General features: G+C 52.7%; 2 protein-coding genes across 2 annotated transcripts; both read right to left on the bottom strand.

Moving 5' to 3' along the window:
- Positions 1–4343: 4343 nt before the first annotated feature.
- Positions 4344–6211, bottom strand: LOC130208539 (cytokine-like protein 1). Its single transcript, XM_056437724.1, has 4 exons — positions 5948–6211; positions 5769–5813; positions 5264–5410; positions 4344–5197 (listed from the first exon to the last, which is right to left on the bottom strand). Exons 1-4 carry the CDS (start codon positions 6092–6094, stop codon positions 5096–5098), a joined length of 441 nt encoding a protein of 146 aa, XP_056293699.1. The 5' UTR covers positions 6095–6211; the 3' UTR covers positions 4344–5095.
- An 85-nt stretch (positions 6212–6296) lies between these two features.
- LOC130208540 (limbin-like) lies at positions 6297–21397 on the bottom strand. The gene is made up of 23 exons (XM_056437725.1): positions 21100–21397; positions 20861–20933; positions 20494–20669; positions 20368–20424; positions 20089–20275; positions 19901–20001; positions 19410–19475; positions 19183–19317; positions 18374–18510; positions 15204–15513; positions 13567–13806; positions 13032–13207; positions 12196–12355; positions 11928–12104; positions 11552–11835; positions 11297–11471; positions 10702–10830; positions 10202–10429; positions 9903–10123; positions 9406–9493; positions 9105–9280; positions 6984–7085; positions 6297–6904 (listed from the first exon to the last, which is right to left on the bottom strand). The coding sequence occupies exons 1-23, from the start codon at positions 21199–21201 to the stop codon at positions 6547–6549; spliced, it is 3858 nt and encodes a 1285-aa protein (XP_056293700.1). The 5' UTR covers positions 21202–21397; the 3' UTR covers positions 6297–6546.
- Positions 21398–21570: the final 173 nt, after the last annotated feature.

Genomic DNA, 21570 nt, shown 5'->3' with positions numbered 1-21570 from the left:
TTCCGCGCTGGTTCGTTTTGACTTCATGGAAAATATCATTTAATAAATATGTTTAAAAGCAGCAGGAGAAGCTCTAGATTTAAAATAATATTTACCTTATTTTTAATTATACAACTTCAGGTGTTTTTTTGTATTTTATAATTATTTATGTATTTTTAAAACGACGTTTTGGCCCTTTTTTTTTAGAGTTAAAGTTTACAAGGAAAACAAATTATTACCAGGCCTTTAACACCGTGTAAAAAAAAAAAGGAAATATCTAAATTGGTCTTCATTTAAATAACATGATGGTTTCAGGAATGCCAGGAAGTCTGAAGGCGTTAAGGCCCAAAACAACAACATGACAACATAATGCCCCCCCCCCTCTCAGGCCAGCCGCGCGCGCGCGCAGTGGAACGTATCATTTGGAGGAATGTAATGCTACAGCTGCTGCGTAATGCTTCGAGACACGAGCGAGATTCTGTTGGCGCCAGCAGAATTTAGGGGGAGGAGAAGTGGTGTGTGTGTGTGTGTGTGTGTGTGTGTGTGTGTGTGTGTGTGTGTGTGTGTGTGTGTGTGTGGTGTGTGTGTGTGTGTGTGTGTGTGTGTGTGTGTGTGTGTGTGTGTGTGTGTGTGTGTGTGTGTGTGTGTGTGTGTGTGTGTGTGTGTGTGTGTGTGTGTGTGTGTGTGTGTGGTGTGTGTGTGTGTTGAGAGAAGACTTCAAAACACAAGAGCGGAGATGCTTCTGCGGGTTAAATTGCTTGTAAACGTTCCACTAAAGTGACACCCCGTTCATGGAGCCCAGGGTGCTGGAGCCCTGCACGTACACACACACACACACACACACACACACACACACACACACACACACACACACACACACACACACACACATACACACACACACACACACACACACACACACACACAACGGGTCTCCATCGGGTCTCTGGTCGGGCCGAACTGTATCATTCCTACATTGTCAACGGGGGACTGGGACCCGCAACACGTCTCCTCTGCTACACACACACACACACACACACACACACACACACACACACACACACACACACACACACACACACACACGGCATTTCAACTTGTTGCTCTCTTGCTGTTTACTTCACGCTGCATGTTGTTTTATGTATTGTCTTCTCCCTCGCTCTCCCTCTCTCTCTCTCTCCCTCTTCTCTCTCTCTCTCCCTCTCTCTCCCTCCATCTCCCTCTCTCTCTCTCTCTCTCTATCTCTCCCTCTCTCTCCCTCTCTCTCTGTCTCTCTCTCTCTGTCTCTCTCTCTCTCTCTCTCTCTCTCTCTCTCCTCTCTCTCTCTCTCTCCCTCTCTCTTCCTCTCTCTCTCTCTCTCCCTTTCTCTCTCTCTCCCTCTCTCTCTCTAAACGCTCCATTATACCCACGAGGCATGCATTAATACATAATCCCCGACAATACGTTTGAATCACACGGGTGGACGCTCCTCCTGAAGAGGAGCAGCTCCTCCTCCTCCTCACAAAGAGCCGGAGGGGCTCCTCCCTCCTTTCAGCTCGTCCTCTTTTGTCTCTTTTGGCTCTCGCGCTCTCCAGAAGCCCAAAAACAAAGCAGCAGCAAACAAACCTCCGTTGTTGTGTCGGGCAGAAGATCACAGGCCGCTCGGTGACTCCTGCCCCCACGAGGGGACAAAGAGGGATTATTAGTCACAGATAAATGATCATTAAAGCTCTTTAATGGACCGTCACTGCATCACTCGGTTCATTGTGGAGGCAGTAAAGCTTTATTTAGTTTGTTCTCAAGAAACTCTTTTATTGGAGAAGATTTAACCCCACGAAAATATGGGTCATTTGACCAATTATATATAAACTAATACAATATATCAATATACAATTTAACTTGACCATGAGTTCACTTTATTCAACGTAAAGTCACGTTTTTAACCCTTTGATACAATCAGTTGAATTAATAAAAGAGAGTCTCTGTTATGAACTTCATATAACAGTAAATAATACGTCTGCACATTTTATTAGACTTATACTGAAATAGAGTATATGTTGATATTTATGTTGACCTGGTTATTGTGTATATATATATATATATGTAGATATATTTTTATTTGTTGTATTATTATTTATTATATACACATAAATATATATATATATATATATATATACACACATATATGGACGTGTATCATTAGACACAGTGTTGCCAGAGTAGCAGAACATTTAATGAAATGATACACGTCCATATATATATGTATGTATGTATATATATATAATAAATAATAATTAATAATACAAAAATATATATATATATATATATATTCAACCAGGTACATGACACATCATAACTTTCTGTTGACGCCACACCACCACCTTCTGTCCACAGGTGGAGTCACATAACAAAAAAAGCATCTTAATTTACAAATATTATCAACATCAACCTTCATGAAATAATGTTCTGACTCATTCATATAAAACCATATTTTATTAAATACCTTCATGTTATTTAATGCAGCGTTTGTGAATAAACCATGAGTAATAATAATAGTTTTTAAAATATCAAATACATTAATTCTAACTATTCCTCCGAGAATGTGAATAAGATGATTTCACCTTCAGCTCCATGAGATCATTTATGTTTACTTATATTATATAACATATCCTCTAACGTGGAAAATAAAAGGGCAAATACTACATTAAATATGTAATTGTAAATATATATAAATATGAATAGGCTATGGATTAATATGCAGACACACATGAACGCGCATCACGTCCTCACCGTGCAAAGAAAAGCCCGCCAGTCCTCCAGAGCCACGTGCACGTGCTGCATGAACAAAGCATCTATAATAAATCAATGTGCAGCCAGACAAGCATCAGCAGCAACTCCTCGTGGCTGCTTCCACCAACAGGACATTTAAATTCTCCTGCAGGAAACCAGATGTGCTCACAAGGAATTTAAAGACAGATTATCCAAATGCCATATGAAGAAAACCCCAACATGCAATAACGCCAGACTGCCATGCAGTAAAAGTCAATACAAAAGTCAATAAATGCATTATTGATGATATAAGCGTGACTATCTTAATACTATGTGAAATAATACCATTTATATACGACATTTAATCTGTCATGAGCGCTCTGTCGATGGCTGCAGCGCTCACAGTGTCCGCTAGAGGGCGGTGGCGTCCTTCATTGAATCCTTCAGGGTTTACAGTTGATTGGAGGAGAAACTTTGTACTGACTGAATGTGTGAGAGCTTTAAACACCAACTACATGTGCGTGATTAGCATAAAGTGGAGAGTGTGCCAACCACCTATTGGAGATTAATGTGGGAAAGATTTCTCATGCGGACTAATGAGGACAACTTTCTTTTAAGATGCAATAAAAGTGCTAATTGTGATGGAAAATTGCATGAAACCCCCATAAACAGGAGAGCATCACCGATGCCTCGTTGTGAATGTGTGATGGTTCTTTACGAGGTCGTTGGAGGCTCAGCGGGGCTGCAGTCGCCCTCCGGCTCAGTTGTTGTTTTTATTTTTATGGTGTTAAACATTCCCGGTGTTGCTTCACCTTCTGCTCTGTTTTAATGAAGAGCATCATCGTGTGTCAGGATGATCAATAAGCAGAGCAATTAAAATCATTGATCAACGAGCACGCGCTGGTAACTTATAGAGGTAATTAATTAAGAGCAACTAGATGAAACAATAATCATGCTTATTATTCACATTGAACTGCAGGCTGTTAAATTATTCTGAGTACGTGTTATCAAATTACATGTTTGAAGACATTTAAAAAGGTTTGCTGATTCTAATTCTGCGACATTATAACACGTTTTAAAACTCTTTGTGAGCTCACGTGCTTATTAATGTAATAATAATAATAATAATAATAATTTAGTTCTCATCAGTCAGTTTGTATTCTCGATTTACAGGCTGCATATCTCACTCTGATTGGGCAGATGTCATTATAAACTATTATAATTAAAATGACATTCATTTTTAATGATTACTGTAGAGAGCGAGAGAGAGAGAGAGAGAGATAGTCTAAATTCATCAGCATAAAATGATGGACAACTCCTCTCCTTCCTATATGAAGCTACAACAGCACCCCCTGGTGGCGGATGAGGGCACTGCGCCTCTCCTTCTGAGGCTCAACCTGTCTGGCGGGCCGGATCCAGGACTTCACCAGAACCCCCGAGACCACTGAAGCACCTTAAGGCAGCAGGCCGAGCCCACGAGCTCTTTACCATCCCTAATATTCAAACTCACAATGTGTAAATATTAATGTGTTCAGAGGTCGATGCTCGTCTGAGTAAACAATCACGTTAATAAAGGAGCCATGTTTGTTGTGAGAACATTCACACACGTAAACATGGACATTTAATATTTATTTAGTTAAATATAGAGATATTTGTGCAGCTCAGTCAGTGGGAGTGAAGAAGAGGAAGAAGAGGATTACACATTTAAGGGATACATTAACCCAACATAGCAGACCTCTTTGAATATCATAAACACACTTTACCCAGCATGCAGTGCACCCTCTGCCCACAGGGGGCAGCAGAGGCCAACGTGACGTCAGAGAGGAAGACTGGTTCCTCAGCAGCAACATGATGGACACCAGCAGAGTGAAGGCAACCAGTTCATAGACTCAACAAAGAGTTTATTACATAATGTGTGTACAAGATAATAATAAAAACAGACATCTAATATGTCTTAAACAGGGAGGTCTCACTCTGTTTTATATCCATAAAACTTTCTATTCTGAATGCTGAGGACCATTTCTTACATAACGTGCTCCCGCTGTTGCGTAACGCTCCTTGGAGAGCTCTTTCTCTTCATGGCACGAGGGCCTCTGATTGGTCCAGGGGAGCGGGAGGCGGCGACCCCCGTGGACCAGCAGCTCACCGCCATCTTTATTATTATTCAACGTTTTCGGCATCCAGCTAATTTCCTGTGGAAAGTTTCCGCACTGCTCTGCAGGAATGTGGCCCCCGCAGGTCCACCGGGGCCCGGCATGAAGCGGCCTCTGTGCGGTGGGTCTCACAGGCCGGCCGTGTGTGTGTGTGTGTGTGTGTGTGTGTGTGTGGGGGGGGGGGGGGATGTGTTTGTGTGAATGACGTCATCCTCTCATCTCTCCTCCTGCAGCAGCTGCAGCCGGTCCTCGGCGTAGTGCGGCCGCACGTGACCCGTGTCGATGGCCTCGCAGTCGTCTGTGAAGAACACCAGGTCCTGGGGTCAAGCGGTCAGACCCGGTAACAACGAGGTCGGTCCGGCTGCTCAGAGCGAGGCTCTTACCCGGTAACAGACTCTGGTGATGATGGTGTGCAGGGTCTGGACCTTCCTCCTCAGCAGCAGCATCGCGGGCCGCCGCCGGCAGGCCGGGTCCGGGTGGTTCAGAACCACGTACAGGAAGTCACGCAGCCTGGTGGTGACGCACGAGTTCTGGGGAGAGGCGGCGGCTCAGTGGGTTTGGACCCGCATGAAGGAGAACTCTTACGTAACCGGTCCACTCGTTGATTTAGTATTAAACTAACTTCTTAAAGGGACAGGCACCCCGAAGTCACACAGACGTCTTGTTCTGGAGACATCGGTCATTTTATGTCTGCTAGTTATATTATTATATTATATTATATATTACATATGAAGCTGATCCCAGGTCAGTTTTTATGGAAAGATAATTTTTTGTTGACTTTTTCAAATGCATTTATTATTGTTGAGACTGAGCGCCACGAGGTCCCGAACAGTCCAATATTATACATCATCATCATCACCATCATCACCATCATGTTATTAAACTCACGTGCACGTCGAGGAAGATCACGGGCAGGACCTCCGCGCACGGCTTCTGCAACCCAAACACACCGCGGGGGTTACAGGGGGGGTACCGGGGAGTAACCGGGGAGAACCGGGGGGTTACAGGGGGGTACCGGGGAGAACCGGGAGGTTACTCCCGGGAGTCCCGGGGCGCGCCTCGCTTACCGTGCGTGGGCGCGTGTGGATCCGGTCCAGCAGAGCCGTGACCTCCCCGCTCAGGCCGAGCGCGCGGGAGTAGCAGGTCGGGGGCGCGCCGCGCGTCGGCCACGCGAGGACGCAAAGGCACAAGAGGGTCGCGAGTCCGATCCTCATGTCTGGAAGCCGCTGGAGCTCCGGCCCGCCGGCGGGGGCTTACATAGTAGAGGGGGGGGGGGCGGTGACGTGGACGCGCGCTGAGGCCGAGGGCGGCCTGTAGGGGGCGCTGCTGAGCCAAATGTGCCCAAACTTCTGCTTTTCTCAAATGTGCATTTCTTAAATAGTTGATATCAGATATACATAGTTATCGAGTCCATGATTCAGTCACGAGCTTCATCAACATGAAGATGTTTATTTTAATACTGAAGGAAAGAAAGTTTTTAAATAGTTAATCATGAACTCTGTACGACCGCCAAGCGACACACATCTGGAGAGGAAGAGAACCACAATCATCATCGCTTTAATGTGGAGTGTAAAAAGACCCCCCTACTCCTCCTCCTCCCCTCCCCCTCCTCCTCCCCCACCCCCTCTCCTCTCCTCCTCCTCCTCCTCCTCCTCCTCCGTGAGTCTCAGGGCAGGCTGGTTGGAGCCACTGAGCCTTTCTTCAGATTGAGAAAGTTCCTCTTCCTCAGTCTTTTGGGGGCCCTGCCCCCCCCCGACTCTGGGGGGAGCCGGAACACAAACAGGCGCTCCCCGGCGCCGCGGGGGGCCGGCGGGCCGACGGCCGGTTCCGCTGCAGCGACGGCGGCTTCGCAAACAGGCCGGTGGGCAGCGTCCTCCTCCTCCTTCTTATTCTCCTCCTCCTCCTTCCTCTCCTCCTCCTCCTCCTCCTTCTTCTCCTCCTCCGGCCCTTCCACCAGTGGGGGGGGCGGGCTCCGGGCTCCGGGGAGGAGCTTGTCCATCAGACTTTTCCTCTTCTCCCGGAGTCTGAGGACAGAGGAGCGGCTGTGAGGAGCACGTTACATAAGATACACATACGGTCTCCCCCGGACCCCCCCCCCCCCACCTCTCTCTCTCCACAGGGGGGCGCCGCTCGCCCGGCGCATGCTTCCTCAGCACATCTTCTCTCAGCGCGACGGAAAGAAGTCTGCTCGGCGCCGCGGCACACCTGAAGGTCAAAAGGTCACCAACATGTTAAGAAGCCGGCTCTGTGACGTGGTGCGAGGGGCCCGGCGGTCTGAAGACGCGTCTCACAAACACGCACAATTCAATTTGTCTTTTTATGGATAATTGCATTTTCTGGAGAATTCCTGTAGACCTCCAGCGCTGCAGCAGCGGAGGAGACGGGAGGCGGAGCTTAACGTCTGGCTGACGAGACGCTCTCCTCTTGTTAAACCACATGCAGGACAATGTCTTCCTCTCTGCAGCGGAGCAGGAACACATGTCCCCGTCTCGTCTCCTCGGCCCAGACGGCCTCCTCCCTCCAGACTTGAGACTCCCATTGTGTCAGGAAATCAAACGGCGAGCGTCACGGTTCGTCCCTCCCGCCGCGTCGGCTCGGGGTGACGGCCGCATCGCGGTCGAGCGGTTTTTAGACGAGTTTGTGGGACTTACGACTTTCTCTCACCGCAGAACTCGAGCCGCTGAGAAACTTCGGGCTTGAAAGGTTTCCCCACATATTCAATTTGTTCAAGCACGAGAGGAGCTGGCAACAGAAATCTGAACTGTGTTTGCCAGCTGGACGAGTCACACGGCACGGGCCCATGAAAAGACTCGCAGACAAAGACTTACTGTATGTGTATATATATACACACATTTATTTATATATATACATATATATAAATAAATGTGTATATATATTTACACATTTATTTATATATATAAATATATATATACAGTATATATATATGCATATATATACTCTATATATATATAAAGTATATATATTTGCATATATATATATATTAGTGCTGTGAAAAATAATGCGTTAACGCATTGATTAATCCACAGAAACCTGTGATTAACCTGATTAAAATTTGTAATCGTTTCACAGCCCTAATATATATATACAGGACTGTCTCAGAAAATTAGAATATTGTGATAAAGTTCTTTATTTTCTGTAATGCAATTAAAAAAACAAAAATGTCATGCATTCTGGATTCATTACAAATCAACTGAAATATTGCAAGCCTTTTATTCTTTTAATATTGCTGATTATGGCTTACAGCTTAAGAAAACTCTAAAATCCTATCTCATAAAATTTTAATATTTCCTCAGACCAAGTAAAAAAAAAGATTTATAACAGCTGAGTGTTTGTCAAGGCTCAGGAAACCCTTGCAGGTGTTTCGAGTTAATTAGACAATTCAAGTGATTTGTTTAATACCCTACTAGTATACTTTTTCATGATATTCTAATATTTAGAGATAGGATATTTGAGTTTTCTTAAGCTGTAAGCCATAATCAGCAATATTAAAAGAATAAAAGGCTTGCAATATTTCAGTTGATTTGTAATGAATCCAGAATGCATGACATTTTTGTTTTTTTAATTGCATTACAGAAAATAAAGAACTTCATCACAATATTCTAATTTTCTGAGACAGTCCTGTATATATATGTATATATACATACATATCTATATATGTATATATATATATATATGTATATATTAGTGCTGTGAAAAATAACGCGTTAACTCAGTTAATTAAATTACAGGTTTAACTAGTTTTTTTGTTTTAACGCATTGAACGCATGCGCAGAATGAGCTTCAATCCGTCTGTTGTTGGTCGTCTCTCCAGCAGCGTGTCATTCTGTCTCTAGTGTCGCGTTAACACGACTCCGATCTCCGTCTCGCACGCCGCAGAGCTCGGATGCCGGCGTGCGCACTGGTGAGCAATGCAGGGCTCTCAAGTGTCACGCATTGAGCGTGAGACTCACGCATTTCGGTCTAACTCACACACTCCCGCCACACATCGTATTTCTCACGCTGAAAAAAACTCTCGGCTCTTTAATGTTTTAATGCAGGGGTGCTCAATATGTCGATCGCGGTCGCCGCAGAGCTTCGATATGTATATATATGTATACATACATATATATATATATGTATATACATACATATATATATACATACATATATATATATACACATATATATATATATATATATAGGACACAGGAGGCGGTCTCTTACCCGGTCTGGTCCTGCTCCGTGGGCGGCGTGGCGAGGAGGCGCTTGGGGCAGAGGGCGTCGGTGATGGAGAGGAGTTCGCTCTCGGGCAGCGTGGGGAGGAGGAGGCGCAGAGCCTCCAGGAGAACCTCGGGGGTCACCTGACTCAGCTTCACCAGCCGAGACGCCAACTCCAGATCCTGAGGGGGGGGGGGGGGGGGCAGGTACAGGTTATTTAGGGGCTGGTTCTACCCCTGTGACTGAAGAACAGGAGCATTGAGAAAGACATGGGGGGGGGGGGGGCTCATGGGGGGGGGGGTCGGACCTGGTCACAGTTGGCGTACAGCCTCCTGAGCTCCATCTGCTCCTTCAGGTCCTCCGTGGCCTGATGGCGGCCGCGCGCCTCCTGCAGCCTGGGAGCACCGACAGAGTCACTACAGCACCTCCTCATCACTACAGCACCTCCTCATCACACAGCCACCTCCTCATCACTACAGCACCTCATCACTACAGCACCTCATCATCACACAGCCACCTCCTCATCACACACAGCCATCTCCTCATCACTACAGCACCTCCTCATCACACACAGCCACCTCCTCATCACACACAGCCACCTCCTCATCACACAGCCACCTCCTCATCACACAGCCACCTCCTCATCACACAGCCACCTCCTCATCACACACAGCCACCTCCTCATCACACACAGCCATCTCCTCATCACTACAGCACCTCCTCATCACACAGCCACCTCCTCATCAATACAGCACCTCCTCATCACTACAGCACCTCCTCATCACACACACCGCCGCCGCTCACCTCTCGGCCAGCAGCGCCGCCACCTGATCTCTCTTGTAGAGCGCCTCCTGCAGGATGGACGTCATACTGCAGTCCCGCTGCAGCCGGAGCAGCCTCTCCTCCGCGCCTCCCTGCTCCTCCTCGTCCTCCTCCCTCTGCGTGGGGCTCGACTCGCCTCGGCACCGAGACACTTCCAGCTCCGCTCTCTCCCGTCGGAGCTGTTGCTCCGCCTCCTCCAGGCCCTGTGGGAGGAGTCAAGTGACAGCGATGAAGTGTTTGCTCCCAGAGGAGGCGGGGCTTGTTGCCGGGCGGAGGCCCACCAGGCAGTGGTTCTGGACGCTCCGGGCCAGCTCCGGGCTCTCCGGGCTCTCGGCGTCCCTGAGCTGCTGGAGGAGGAGGCCGTGCAGCGCCAGCATCGCTCTGGACGTCTCCAGGACTTTGGTCCTGCGCTCGGCCTTCTGGTGGTGGACGCTCGCCATCTGCGTGGCCAGGCCGTCGCCCTGAGAGCGCAGCGCCTCCTGCCTCTCGCGCCGCAGCTCCTCCACCACCTGCCGACGGCACGCGGACCAGTTCCAGGACAGTACATGAAAAAGTGATAATAAATAATAATACAAACATATTAATATATATAAATATAAATATGTATAAATAGAAATGTATATATATATATAAATATATATAAATGTATATAAATAAATAAATATAAATATATTTATATATAAATATGTATATAAATATATTTATATATATTTATAAATACAGTGTCCCTTCAGTAACTTAACACACGTCATATGACCTGGAGGTCACTGGAGGTCGTTACCTCGTCCATGACGCCGCTCTCCGTCTCCTTCTCCTCCTCCAGCAGCCGGATCCCGTCGGCCAGCCTCCTCTGGAAGAGGAGCAGGGCGGAGGAGGAGGAGGAGGCTTTACTCCCAGGCGGAGGAGGAACCTGAAGACATCGATACGTTGTGAGTCGACTCAGAGGAAGTTTAAATATCGATGACTCAGCAGGAGGAGGAGGATCAGTTTGTTACTACAGAAAATATGAAGAGCAGCTCATAGTTTATTATATTTAAACTTTAAACTGTCAAAACATGAGATTTAAAGGGGAAGTACCACCTGAGTTACTTCCATCACACACACACACACACACACACATGCTCACACACACACACACACTCACACAAACACACACACACTCACACACACACATGCTCACACACACACACTCACACATGCTCACACTCACACACACACTCACACACACACTCACACACACACACACACACTCACACATGCTCACACACACACACACTCACACACACACAAGTGTAGTCGAGTGTCATGTTGAGATTTTATGTTCTGATCCACGACAACAACAACAACAACAACAACAACAGAGTGGGCGCGTTCACCGTGCGGCGCTCGCTCTGCGTCCGGCGAGCCGCCAGTGCGGCGTGCAGCTTGGCCCGGCGGGCGGCGTGCGGCAGAACCAGACTCAGGTCCATCACCGACAGAACCTTCTGGAACTCCAGCTGCATCCGCAGCACCTCCTCCTCAGAGAGGGTCAGCTGGGAGGAACACAGGGCGCTGGGGGGGGAGGAGGGGGGGGAGGAGGTGTAACTTCTGGCTGTGGATGGCGTTGTGATCCTCCGTCATGTGACACCGACCTGAAGAACGCTCGGCCGTGCTCCCGCACCTCCTTCTGCTCCTGCAGCTCCCTCTGCATGGCGTCCCGGAGCGCCGCCCGGCTGCAGCTGAGCGTGAGCAGCGCCGCCCGGCCCTCCTGGTGCAGCCGGTCCTGGCCCTGCAGGAGGGCCCCGGGTCCGGGCCCCGGGGCCTCCGGCTCCCCCTGCGGCGCCCCCGGTGGTGAGAGCGCGAGCACGGCCTGCGCCGCCGACGGCTGGATGGACCTGATGTCGGCGACGGCGCCCTGAATCACACGCATGGTCACCTGGAGGGCAGGTCAGGGGTCAAGACGGGGGTCAGGGGTCAAGACGGGGGCCGTTCCCGCCGAACCCCGCCCCGACGGTGTGAGAGCGCCACCTTGCGGACGTCTGCCGCCGCCTCCTCGTCCAGGTTGTTGATGAGCTCCGCCAGCTCCATGCTGTGATTGGTCAGCAGGTTCTGCCAGCAGCGGAGGTGCCGGGCCACGGCGGCGCCGCCCTCCAGAGCCTTGGCCCGAGCCGACAGGTCCTTCTGTCTCTGCTTCTGGACCCGCAGCTGGACAGGAGGCAAGGAGGCGGGATTAACAAAGATGGGGGACGTCGTGGCGCGGGGGGGTCGACGGGGTCGAGAGGTCGGCGCTCTTCACCAGGTCGGAGATGAGCTCCCTCCTCTTCTTGATCAGGCCGCAGCGCATGGCTCTCCTCTCGCGGCCCAGAGACTCCTCCAGCCGCTGCCTCGCCGTCAGCAGCTCCTTCTGGGCCTCCTCCTGGAGCCGGTCCAGCTGCTCCGAGGGCACGCTGCTCCCCCTGGTGGACAAACGAAGGAATGACAGGTTGGAGAACGACTAAGCTTTGAGCTGCAATGTACATTTACTGTAAAATACCAGGAATAACATATTATATATTTATAATATTATGAATAAATAATAATGATTGAAAATAAATTTAAATTAAAAAATAAATAATAATAATAAATAATACTATATATATAAATTTATTATAGATATTTAAGATATTGGAATTGTTTAATAATCTTTGTCAGTTGCAAATCTATATTCAGGGTTCTTACACATTTCGACCAATGGATTTCCAGGATTTTTCCAGGACTTTAAACCACATGAAATCTCGGTATAAACATGAACAATTTAGAAAATTGTGCGTATTGAGAGCGTACGCCGGCTTGTATTTTGAGCGTCTTTCTTTAAAAAACCATATTAATTATTTCAAACTCGGCGTAAATGAACATGTGATTATAACACATTTACGTGACTTTTCCAAAACTTTTATGATTTAAGTTTTTTCCAGGACTTTTCCAGGCCTGGAAATGACCATTTTAAAATGCCATGACTTTTCCAGGTTTTCCATGACCGTACGGGCCCTGTATATAAATTATAGAAATGTACATTCATCCTGTAAAATAATTGTATTTAAAGGTGTAGTGCCGTGTGATGGCCACACGGCGGTGGCGCCGGTGAGCTCCGACCTCCTGATGTGAGAGAACCAGCCGCTCAGGCCGCTGGAGGCGCTGGAGAAGCTGTCGGCCACCAGGCCGTTGAGGCTGTGCAGGCTGTGCACCAGGAACTTCCTCTGGGCGTGGCGCTCGGCGAGCACGAAGCGCTGGGTGGCGAGCGCCACGTCCAGCACCTCCTCCAGCTGGTCCTGGTCCCAAGAGAAGGAGGTCATGAACCGGAAAGTCCTTTTTGTCGTATTATTCACGCGTGATTGCGTCATGGCGTGAGTGCATCATGGCGTGATTGCGTCATGGCGTGATTGCGTCATGGCGTGAGTGCATCATGGCGTGATTGCGTCATGGCGTGAGTGCGTCATGGCGTGATTGCGTCATGGCGTGATTGCCTCATGGCGTGAGTGCATCATGGCGTGATTGCGTCATGGCGTGATTGCATCATGGCGTGAGTGCGTCATGGCGTGATTGCGTCATGGCGTGATTGCGTCATGGCGTGATTGCGTCATGGCGTGATTGCGTCATGGCGTGATTGCGTCATGGCGCCGCCGCTCACCTGGCAGGCGAAGTAATGGCGCTGGAGGCTCCTGGCGGCGCTCCTCTCCAGCTCGCCCATCCTGGTCGCCTCCTCCAGCTCCTCGGAGAAGATCTTGTGCAGCTCCACCCGGCGCCGCTCCATGATCTGCCTCTGGACCTTCCCCGACGCCTCCTCGTGCCTCACCAGCAGGAGGCGCTGCAGCTGACTCTGGCTCAGCTTGTGGAGCTTCTCCAGGAGGACGCTGCAGTGGAGGAGCTCCTGGCAGAAGGGGAGGGATGAGGGAGGGACAAGGGAGGGAGACGAGGGGAGGCAGTGCGGAGGGAGGGATGAGGGGGACAAGGGAGGAGGCGAGGGGACGAGGGGAGGCAGGGTGAGCAGGGGAGGCGAGGGGAGGCGAGGAGGAGATGAGGGGGACAAGGGGATGACGAGGGGAGACGAGTGGAGGGAGGGATGAGGGGGACAAGGGAGGCGAGGGAGACGAGGTGAGGCAGTGCGGAGGAGGGATGAGGGGGACAGGGAGGGACGAGGGAGGGGGAGGCAGGGAGGAGTGATGAGGGGGGACAGGGAGGGAGGCGAGGGGAGGCGAGGCGAGGGAGTGCAGGAGGGATGAGGGACAAGGGAGGGAGGAGGCGAGGGAGGCGAGGGGGGCGAGGGAGGCAGTGCGGAGGGAGGATGAGGGAGGGACAGGAGGACCAGGGGAGAGGAGGCAGGGAGGAGAGGAGAGGGATGAGGGGGACAAGGGGGAGACGAGGGGAGGCGAGTGCGGAGGGAGGGATGAGGGGGACAAGGGAGGAGGCGAGGGGAGAGGAGGGACGAGGGGAGCGAGTGAGGAGGAGGGATGAGGGAGACGAGGGAGGATGGGACGAGGGGAGGCGAGGGGAGGGAGGGATGAGGGGGGGACAAGGGAGGAAGATGAGGGGGGAGACGAGGTGGTAGATGAGGGAGGGACAAGAGGGATGACGAGGGAGATGAGTGCGGAGGGAGGGATGAGGGAGGAGGACAAGGGAGGAGACAGGGGAGGAGAGGGAGGCGAGGGAGGGAGGAGGGATGAGGAGGGACAGGGAGGGAGGGAGGGATGAGGGAGGGACAAGGGAGGAGGACGAGGGAGGAGGCGAGGGATGAGGAGGGACAAGGGGGGTGACGAGGTACGGAGGGAGGGATGAGGGGGGGACAAGGGAGGGAGACGAGGGAGGAGATGAGGGAGGGACAAGGGGGATGACGAGGGAGCAGTGCACGGAGGAGGGATGAGGAGGGACAGGGAGGAGACAAGGGGAGACGAGGGGAGGCGAGGGAGGGACAAGGGGATGGAGTGCGGAGGGAGGATGAGGGGGACAAGGGAGGAGACGAGGGAGAGGAGGAGGGAGATGAGGGGGACAAGGGAGGGAGGCGAGGGAGAGGAGGGACAAGGGGATGACGAGGAGGCAGGGAGGGAGGAGATGAGGGAGGGACAAGGGGGATGACGAGGGGGGGAGACGAGGTACGGAGGGAGGGATGAGGGAGGGACAAGGGAGGGAGACGAGGGGGGAGACGAGGGGAGATGGGGGGGGGACATGGGAGGAGACGAGGGAAGAATCCTCTCACTATGCGTCCTCACCTCGTCCCTTGCAGCATGGGGGGGGGAGAGGGGGGAGAGAGAGGGGGGGGGTGTCTCCTACCTGTCGGTCTGCGTGTTGACACAGCAGCTCCGCCTCCTCCTTCTCGGCCGCCTCCCCCCGTTGCTCCGCCTCCATCTCCTCCCTCGTCTCCTGGTTGCAGCGGCCGGCCAGCGCCGCCATGCGGGCGCCGCGCTCCTCCTCCAGCCGGCCCTCCATGCCCAGCATCTGGCCCTGGAGCACGCCGAGCAGCCGCTGCTGGCCCCGGGGCCCCCGGGGGCCCCCCAGCAGGGAGCCCGTCACGTCCCGGAACATCTGGACCCGAGCCGCCTCCAGGCTGCTGGTGGCGTGCAGCAGGGTGGACATCTCTAGGCTGGAGGAGACGAGGAGAGAGGAGCTGTGAGGGCTCCGAGGGACAGGATCCTTCCCTCGTCTCCTCCCCCCTCGTCTCCTCCCTCGTCTCCTCCCTCGTCTACCACCTCGTCTCCTCCCTCGTCTCCTCCCTTGTCTACTCCTCCCTCGTGTCCTCCCTCGATTCCTCCCTCGTGTCCTCCCTCGTCTCCTCTCCCGACTCCTCTCTCGTGTCCTCCCTCGTCTCCTCCCCGTCTCCTCCCTCGTGTCCTCCCTCGTCTCCTCTCCCGACTCCTCCCTCGTGTCCTCTCTCGTGTCCTCCCTCGTCTCCTCCCTCGTGTCCTCCCCGTCTCCTCCCTCGTGTCCTCCCTCGTCTCCTCTCCCGTCTCCTCTCCCGACTCCTCCCTCGTGTCCTCCCTCGTCTCCTCCCTCGTGTCCTCCCTCGTGTCCTCTCCCGACTCCTCCCTCGTCTCCTCCCTCGTGTCCTCCCTCGTGTCCTCCCTCGTCTCCTCCCTCGTGTCCTCCCTCATCTCCTCCCTCATCTCCTCTCCCGACTCCTCTCCCGTCTCCTCCCTCGTGTCCTCCCCGTCTCCTCCCTCGTGTCCTCCTCGTCCTCCCGTCCTCCTCGTGTCCTCCTCGCTCCTCCTCCCGTCTCCTCCTCGTGTCCTCCCGTGTCCTCTCCCTCGTCCTCCTCCTCCTCTCCTCGTCCTCCCCTCGTGTCCTCTCCTCGTGTCCTCCCTCCTCGTGTCCTCCTCCCTCGTGTCCTCCCTCGTCTCCTCTCCTCCTCGTGTCCTCCTCCTCCTCGTGTCCTCCCTCCCCTCCTCCTCCTCCTCCCTCATGTCCTCCCTCGTCTCCTCCCTCGTGTCCTCCTCTGTCCTCCCGTCTCCTCCCTCCTCCTCGTCTCCTCCCTCGTGTCCTCCCTCGTCTCCTCTCCCTCGTCCTGTCTCCTCCCTCATGTCCTCCCTCGTGTCCTCTCCCGACTCCTCCCTCGTGTCCTCCCTCGTGTCCTCCCTCGTCTCCCCCCTCGTGTCCTCCCTCGTGTCCTCCTCCTCCTCTCGTCCTCCCCTCCTCCTCGTGTCCTCCTCTGTCCTCCCTCGTGTCTCTCCTCCCTCCTCTCCTCCCTCGTGTCCTCCTCGCCTCCTCCCTCCTCCCTCGTGTCCTCCTCGTCCTCCTCGTGTCCTCCTCGTCCCTCGTCCTCCCTCGTGTCCTCCCTCCTATCCTCGTGTCCTCCCTCGTGTCCTCCCTCGTGTCCTCCCTCCTCCCGTCCTCCCTCGTGTCCTCCCTCCTCCCTCGTGTCCTCCCTCCTCCCGTCCTCCCTCGTGTCCTCCCTCGTCTCCCCCTCGTGTCCTCCCTCGTCTCCTCCCTCGTGTCCTCCCTCCTCCCTCGTGTCCTCCTCGCTCCCTCCCTCGTGTCCTCCTCCTCCCTCCTCCCTGTCCTCCCGTGTCCTCCCTCGCTCCTCCTCGTGTCCTCTCCGTCCTCCCTCGTGTCCTCCCTCGTTTCCTCCCTCGTCTCCTCCCTGTATGCCGTGTGTCTTTCCTCCCTCGTGTCCTCCCTCGTTTCCTCCCTCGTCTCCTCCCTGTATGCCGTGTGTCTTTCCTCCCTCGTGTCCTCCCTCGTGTCCTCCCTCCTCCCTCGTGTCCTCCGTGTCCTCCCTCCTCCCTCGTGTCCTCCTCCCTCGTGTCCTCCCTCGTGTCCTCCCTCCTCCCTCGTGTCCTCCCTCGTGTCCTCCCTCGTGTCCTCCCTCCTCCCTCGTGTCCTCCCTCCTCCCTCGTGTCCTCCCTCCTCCCGTCCTCCCTCGTGTCCTCCCTCGTCTCCCCCTCGTGTCCTCCCTCCTCCCTTGTGTCCTCCCTCGTGTCCTCCCCGTCTCCTCCCTCGTGTCCTCCCTCGTCTCCTCCCTCGTGTCCTCCCTCGTGTCCTCCCTCGTGTCCTCCCTCCTCCCTCGTGTCCTCCCTCGTGTCCTCCCTCCTCCCTCGTGTCCTCCCTCGTGTCCTCCCTCGCGTCCTCCCTCCGTGTGTCTTTCCTCCCTCGTGTCCTCCCTCGTGTCCTCCCTCCTCCCTCGTGTCCTCCGTGTCCTCCCTCCTCCCTCGTGTCCTCCCTCCTCCCGTCCTCCCTCGTGTCCTCCCTCCTGTCCTCCCGTGTGTCCTCCCTCGTGTCCTCCCTCGTGTCCTCCCTCGTGTCCTCCCTCCTCCCTTGTGTCCTCCCTCGTGTCCTCCCTCGTGTCCTCCCTCCTCCCTCGTGTCCTCCTCACTTGTCCAGGGCCTGGTCCATGTTGTGTGCGTCCTCCAGCACCATGGTGTCCACCATCTGGTCCTCGAAGGCCTCGCCCCTCGTCTCCTCCCTCGTGTCCTCCCTCCTCCCTTGTGTCCTCCCTCGTGTCCTCCCTCCTCCCTCCTCCCTCGTGTCCTCCTCACTTGTCCAGGGCCTGGTCCATGTTATGTGCGTCCTCCAGCACCATGGTGTCCTCCCTCCTCGCTCGTGTCCTCCCTCGTGTCCTCCCTCGTGTCCTCCCTCCTCCCTCGTGTCCTCCCTCCTCCCTCGTGTCCTCCCTCGTGTCCTCCTCACTTGTCCAGGGCCTGGTCCATGTTGTGTGCGTCCTCCAGCACCATGGTGTCCACCATCTGGTCCTCGTGTCCTCCCTCGTCTCCTCCCTCGTGTCCTCCCTCCTCCCTCGTGTCCTCCCTCGTGTCCTCCCTCCTCCCTCGTGTCCTCCTCACTTGTCCAGGGCCTGGTCCATGTTGTGTGCGTCCTCCAGCACCATGGTGTCCACCATCTGGTCCTCGAAGGCCTCGCCCCTCGTCTCCTCCCTCGTGTCCTCCCTCCTCCCTCGTGTCCTCCCTCGTGTCCTCCCTCCTCCCTCGTGTCCTCCCTCGTGTCCTCCTCACTTGTCCAGGGCCTGGTCCATGTTGTGTGCGTCCTCCAGCACCATGGTGTCCACCATCTGGTCCTCGAAGGCCTCGCCCCTCGGCGTGCCGCTCACGCTGCCGTCGGCGTCCTCCGGGTCGGACGCCCGTCTGTTTCTCTGCAGCAACAAACTCAACTTACACACTGAAGCCTGAAGAGCATGAAGCGACCTTCATCTGAGGAAACGGTGATTCAAGAGATTACATAAGTTACGTTAGCTAAAACACGAGTTGAAATATGGTTCTTGACATCCTGTTTATTACTGGAAACGACAAAAATAAACTTTTAGAACATTAAGATCCACGAATAGTCGATTAGCGTTGTTGGAGCTATTTATTTTGACGTTAGTATTTAGTTTTATTGTAAAGCTATTTAGGTTATATTTTGATATGTTAGAGTTTTTTCTTCTGATAGTTGTAGTTTAGTTTAATACATTGTGATTGTTGTTTGAATATATTTAGTTTGAGGTTCACTGATTGCGTAACACTGGTTATATGTAGAGGTGGGTCGGCACAGGACCAGCATGCACCTGGGTGGCCGATGATTTGGTCCCAGCACCGAGAGGCAGCGTCAACATTGTGTTTGTTCTTTTTGTTTTTTTAGTCAATACATTTTCAGAATAATGACATCCAGAGATGGACGTTACTTTCTTTTTGGCTGCGTCAACTCAGAACCCCCCACGGTGCGTCAGTGGCAGTTAGATTTATAGTTTTATTTGATTTCTGAAGACAAATGGCCGCTCCCAGCTGTCGCCCCGAGCCCGTGGAGCTGTGAGAACCCGGCGTGGTACCCGCTGCTGGAGGAGGCGCAGGCGGCTCCTCGGACCGGCCAGGCGCAGCAGCAGGAGGCCGAGCGCCAGCAGCGTCAGCGTGGAGAAGAACCCGGCCACGAAACCAGCAAAGTGGAGCCCGTGGTCGGGATGGATCTAAACCAGCGGAACCAGCAGAACCATCAGAACCAGCAGAACCATCGCTTGAAGAACACGCGACGCCGAAGCTGAACGTGGGTGTAACGTACCGTGTCGGTGGAGTTGACCCTCAGGGTCAGATTAGCCGTGAGCGGTCCGAACATACTGACGTCGTTCTGCAGAGGCAACGACAAAACACTCGCAGGGTTCTACTCATGTGGACCAGTGGACTTTCAGGACTTCCAGGACTTTCAGGACTTTTCCAGGACTTTTAACCACATGTCCATGACCAAACTAAAATCTCGGTATAAACATGCAACATTTTGAAAATGTTGCGTATCAAGAGCGTACGCCGGCTTATATTTTGAGCGTCTTTCTTTAAAAAACATAATGATTATTTCAAACTCGGCGTAAATGAACATGTGAATATAACATTTACATGACTTTTCCAAAACTTTTAGATTTAAGTTTTTTCCATGACTTTTCCAGGCCTGGAAATGACGATTTTAAAATGACTTTTCCAGGTTTTCCATGACCGTACGAACCCCGCACTCGATGAAATCGTTCTCACGGGACTGAGCGAGCTGCAGGGGAGCGATACCTGCGAGGCGTTGGAGAAGGTGAGGAAAGCCGGAAGGTCCAGGACTTGGCTCTCGTGGGTCCTCATGCGGGCCGTGTAGTTGACCACAACTTGGGATCCGGCTGAAGAGGAAGGTCAAATCAATCCGACGTCATTCATCGTGAACGCGGCCGGCAGGAAGTTCAAACTGAGCGAAGTCGCTGACGCACCGGACAGAGAGTCGATGGCGAACGTCTGGTAGCCTCTTTCCACCACGCGGCCGTCGGACCTCAGGGGCACGATCCCAGAAATGGAGTCCCGGATGGCCACCTGGGAGAGGTCGGTGGCCCCCAGGGGCCCCGTGTTGTGAATCAGCAGGAAGAACGTCAGCCGAGGAGGATCCGAGTCCGGCTGCACCTGAGGACCGCGTGACGGAGCGGGAAGAGCCAGACTGTGAACTCTGGGTCCGGTGGAATACGTCAATACGTAGAACACCTGTGCCGATGTACCTGCGCACACTTGTGGAATTTGACCCCGAATACGGAGGGAGGAGCCACGCTCTGCGTCTGCATGGAAACACACTTGGTATTATTTCGGGCTTTAATGTGAAGGCGGGGATACTGTGAGCAACACACCTGGGGCAGAGGCAGGCTGGGGTCGGATCTGGTGAGCGTGCTCCTGCGGCTCCTCCGGCGGGGCGAGATGCCGGAGGTGAAGGTCGGTGGCGAGGAGGCGGCGTGTTCCCACGGGCCGGGAGCCGAGGAGGAGGGACGGCCCTCTGCAGGCACCGCCGGGGGCGGTCCCGTGGGACCTGCCATGTTAAATAGGGGGTGTTTGAACGGCCAGCGGACAATACATGAATACAGGTACAGTCTGAGGTGTTGGAGCACCTGTATATCATATATCTTATATTTATATATATATATATATATATATATGTGACACATACAATCGTTCTATTACCATATTGTTGATGCTTAGAATTGAGATAAAACAACTAACCATCCATCCTGATGCTCTGCTCTGCTGTCGTCCCACCGGGCTCCCGTTGCATGGCATGGACACCGGAGAGCCTCTGACAATGCAACGTTACATCAAACATGAAATGCATAAGCAAGGGTAAACTAAAAAAGATTAGATCTGACAAGTGATTTAAATCAGTGCATACGAGAATAAAGTGCAGGGAAACAAATAAAATCAAGTTTCTTGTGTTCTTGTTGTTATTGTTATTGTCCTCTCACCTCCTGTGAGGGCACAGATGTGCACCACGATGCACCCTGAGGAGTACCGGCCGCACCGGAGTCCAGGAAACAGAGGAGGAGGGCGGAAACTAACCGGAACATCCCCGCCGCCTGGTCCCGGAAACGTTCATTTGTTTCGGCGAGAGCATCGGACGTGTGTGAGGAGAACTACGGACGCCATTGTAAAACACAAGGTCCGCGCACGACTTCGGGGAACATTTCCAAAAACTTTTGGGAAGAAACGGGGCAACTCCTCAACAGAGGTTCGAAGCTTCCGGTCGCGGCTTTCAAAATAAAATGTCATAGTCGAGGCCCGCGCGATTATCGGAACTGTCGTCAAATAAAATTGTAACAAAAACATTATCGTTTAAGAGTAGACTTAAGACCTTCCTCTTTGACAATATAGTATTTAATCTTTACATGTATTATCCACATGTGTTTTCCTAATTGTTTTTAAAGGGGCGTGTTCCC

The sequence above is a fragment of the Pseudoliparis swirei genome, chromosome 18, assembly GCF_029220125.1.
Source record: "Pseudoliparis swirei isolate HS2019 ecotype Mariana Trench chromosome 18, NWPU_hadal_v1, whole genome shotgun sequence".
NCBI classification, from domain to species: Eukaryota; Metazoa; Chordata; class Actinopteri; order Perciformes; family Liparidae; genus Pseudoliparis; species Pseudoliparis swirei.
This window is presented reverse-complemented; position numbering and strand designations above follow the sequence as displayed.

Coding starts and splice junctions, on each gene's coding strand:
- LOC130208539 (XM_056437724.1), bottom strand. CDS start 6,094: ATGAGGATCGGACTCGCGACCCTCTTGTGCCTTTGCGTCCTCGCGTGG. Junction 5,814..5,947: donor TCCACACGCGCCCACGCACG/GTAAGCGAGGCG, acceptor TTTGGGTTGCAG/AAGCCGTGCGCGGAGGTCCT. Junction 5,198..5,263: donor TCACCAGAGTCTGTTACCGG/GTAAGAGCCTCG, acceptor GCTTGACCCCAG/GACCTGGTGTTCTTCACAGA.
- LOC130208540 (XM_056437725.1), bottom strand. CDS start 21,201: ATGTTCCGGTTAGTTTCCGCCCTCCTCCTCTGTTTCCTGGACTCCGGT. Junction 19,476..19,900: donor CCTTCTCCAACGCCTCGCAG/GTATCGCTCCCC, acceptor TTGCCTCTGCAG/AACGACGTCAGTATGTTCGG. Junction 11,472..11,551: donor CACGGCCGAGCGTTCTTCAG/GTCGGTGTCACA, acceptor CTCCCCCCCCAG/CGCCCTGTGTTCCTCCCAGC.